Genomic DNA, 3,258 nt, shown 5'->3' on the forward strand with positions numbered 1-3,258 from the left:
TATATATATATATATATATATATATATATATATATATATATATTTATGCATATACACACACATACATGTACATGCCTACATATATATATGTATATATACATGCATATTATATGGGTAAAGGACGTCAAAAGTACGTGAACAAAATGAAAAACGAGAACATAAAAAACGAAAGTATGGGAAAACGAACTTTTTTTCGAACAACAAAAGAAACAAATAGAGAAACGAGACAGGCAACATAAAGAACATTCCCTTCATCAGTTGTCCCCTGTTTTATCTACTCTATGTTTCAAACGTAAGGACAAGACGCTTCTTCATTAAAATAGTCCTTCCCACAAAGCAAATTTTAAAAAATTGGGAATTTGCGAAGGGTTAAAGTGGTGACAAAAACAGGACAGTGATAATAAAACTGTAAAAACAAATGGTAAGGGCTGTTAAGCCATAACGAGGTGAAGTGGTGAACAAAATTAGATTCTATGCCCAATATGGGACTTGAACCTACAACTTTCACGTTATTAATGTGACACTATTCAACAATAATTTTGTTGTTAAATAATTTATTAGCTATGCTTACCTATTAAGTTTTAACATTACAGCATAAATTTCTGAGTATTTGCAATAAAATTGTATAGTTTTTATAAATGATCCATTTTTATCAATTCTTTTAGGACTTCATATGGCTGATCATGACTATTATGATGGAAGACGAGAAAACTATGAAGAAAACTGGTTCCCTTATTCTGTGGAAGAATCAAACTTAAATAGTCGCAGGAGAAGTAAATACTTTGATTTCTTTAATACTTCAGTTTGCAAATATTATTTGTTAGTATAAGGTGGAGCTATCTATATATGACAAGAAACAGAAAATGAAAAGCTTTCTTCTGTTTAATATCTTTTCTGTTTCTGTTTACATTTCCATTTTCATTTCATGCTTTAAAGGGATTTATTGCTTTGTATTTCATTGTATTTTAAAAGTATGTACCAATGTCATTCAAATTTTGCTTTGTCAATTATTTTGTGTTGTTAAACAAGTCATTCTCCTTGTCTCAGTCTACCTGATGAAAATATACATCACCTGCATTTTACACCTGAGTAGCTACAAGGTTGTATCATAAAGTTCCCAGACTAGTTCTGCAGATGGCTGCACACGGTTGTGTGTGCAGTGAGAGCTAGCAGTGACCTTCATGACGCAGTGTGCCAATTGAGATCGCTGTGTTTATTTTGCAGGTGAAATTTGTGTTTTTGTGATCACATGCATGCTGCAGTTCGCGATTTTGTCATGGACAGGAAGTTGGAACAAAGTGCCAATGTGAAATTTTGCATTAAACTTGGAAAGTCTGCTACAGAGACATTGAGTATGCTTTGGTAGGCTTACAGCAGTTGTCACAATGTAAGAGCACTTCGTCTCCATGACCGAAGAAGGCATGACAGAGCTGCAGCTCGGTCAAGAACATGCTCATCATTTTTCTCAACATCTGCAGTATTGTGCATCAAAAATTCTTTATCAACACCAATTTAAATATGTATGTATGTATGCATGCATACATGCTTTCTCTTATTATTTATGTGCTGTGGAAAAGATGATTTTTAAATCGTATTCTGAATCAGTTAAGAATGTGTAGTAAGTCCCATAACCTATTGTGTACTATAATGACATCACTTGATGATTATATCTTATACTGTATCTATGGTGAGTGAGTCTGGTAATGCCTAAACAGCACAGAACATTACCAGTCCATAGACAACTTGTGTTGTTGTTGTTGGTGGTGGTGGTGGTGGCGGTGGTGGTGGTGGTGGTGGAAGTAGTGGCACCATGATAAAACAAACACCATGGCCCCCTTTTATGTGTATCTAGGATAGGTCTAACATGCCACCTGGTTCTTTGGTAAAATTGTAAACATTTAAAACACTCCTCCATCTTGAAGACAGTGTAGTATTTTGATGTTAAGCTTTTAACTGCATCTTTCTTTGCCTAATATCACATTTTGCTAGTGAAATAGGCTCCCAGTGGAATCCCACCACCATATAGGACAGGGCCTTTCTTAAAGGGTTACACTTCATGAAGCTACTTTGTCAGCTGGCACATAGTTATATCCTCACCTCCCTTAGTTCATAACTGGCTCCCAGTGAACATAGAATTTTGAGAGTTTTGCATGTGGCTACTGGCTTCCAGAGATCAAAGCAGTGTTTAGAACTAACTCATTGGTCATGGCTGCCTCTTCCCATTGAAACTACTTACACAAACATCTGCATACTTTAGCCTAATCAGGACCTCAACTAAGGACATGTCTTATTCCTTTCTGAGACCCAAATCTCTTATCAATTCTACTAAGTGTTGCTGCTACATATAGCAATGTTCTCTACCTACACATGATTTCATTTAACAGCTAGAAAGATTGAGTTTAGTGTGCCTTTGCCATGGGCATGATGGATATTTAACACATTAATGGCTACATGTACCACTGGTGGTTCATCACAAACTTCACACAATCCCCATATGTACCACTGGTTATGCATCTATACTATAATGGAGAAAGCTGCTTATTAATTAGGTATGTAACAATTACTAAAAGTACTAAAAGAAAGCGATAATTAAAAGGTTGACCATCTGGAAATATTTTTATAGATTCATGTTCTAAGAAATTCCCTATAATTTCGATTTCTCAAATTTATTGAATTTTTTTAACTTCAATTTCTTGCAAATTTAAATATTCATTGCATTCACTGCGTCCAATTCTTCACAAATTTAAATATTCATTGCATTCACTGCAGAGTATTCCATTTCCATTTGCAAAGTCTCTCACTTTCTCTTTTAAGTTTAAATTCGCTATTTGGAAAACTGATAGTTTATACTATTAATGTATATGTAATGTAAAAACATTATTTATTGAATGAAAATTTTTTTAAATACTGATATAATTTTTGAACATGGGATAGCTGTGAGAAGAGCTTAGAAAGTTGCCAACAAGTACTCAAAACTTGCACCTTATTGACAGTTTCCAAACACTCTGTACCACTAAGCCAATATATACACAAACAAGTTGCATGAGTGACTTCAACAATAACACACACACACACACACACACACACACACACACACCAACACACACATAGATACACATACACACAAATGAAAGGTAATGAATATGTGTGTGTACATGTGCATGTGTGTGTGTGCGCTGTTCACTGACAAAACTTCAGGCTGCATCACTTTTAATTTTGAAAAGAAACTAATGGTTTTCATGTATTCTTGAATGGCTT

The 3,258-nt window shown here is 34.5% G+C and overlaps 1 protein-coding gene and 1 long non-coding RNA gene across 3 annotated transcripts in view; one reads left to right on the plus strand and one right to left on the minus strand.

The window, feature by feature from the left end:
* The window catches only part of LOC106873101 (protein shank), a 152,164-nt gene that overhangs the window by 98,877 nt on the left and 50,029 nt on the right, over positions 1–3,258 (plus strand). For both annotated transcript variants that reach the window (XM_014920328.2, XM_014920327.2), the window contains exon 12: positions 666–773. In XM_014920328.2, coding sequence (XP_014775814.1) covers positions 666–773 — 108 coding nt within the window. The remainder of the gene's footprint in view (positions 1–665; positions 774–3,258) is intronic.
* LOC128250129 (uncharacterized) overlaps positions 1–3,258 on the minus strand; it is a 13,812-nt gene that overhangs the window by 5,003 nt on the left and 5,551 nt on the right. The window lies entirely within an intron of this gene.

Source organism: Octopus bimaculoides, chromosome 19 (assembly GCF_001194135.2).
Source record: "Octopus bimaculoides isolate UCB-OBI-ISO-001 chromosome 19, ASM119413v2, whole genome shotgun sequence".
Taxonomy (NCBI): domain Eukaryota; kingdom Metazoa; phylum Mollusca; class Cephalopoda; order Octopoda; family Octopodidae; genus Octopus; species Octopus bimaculoides.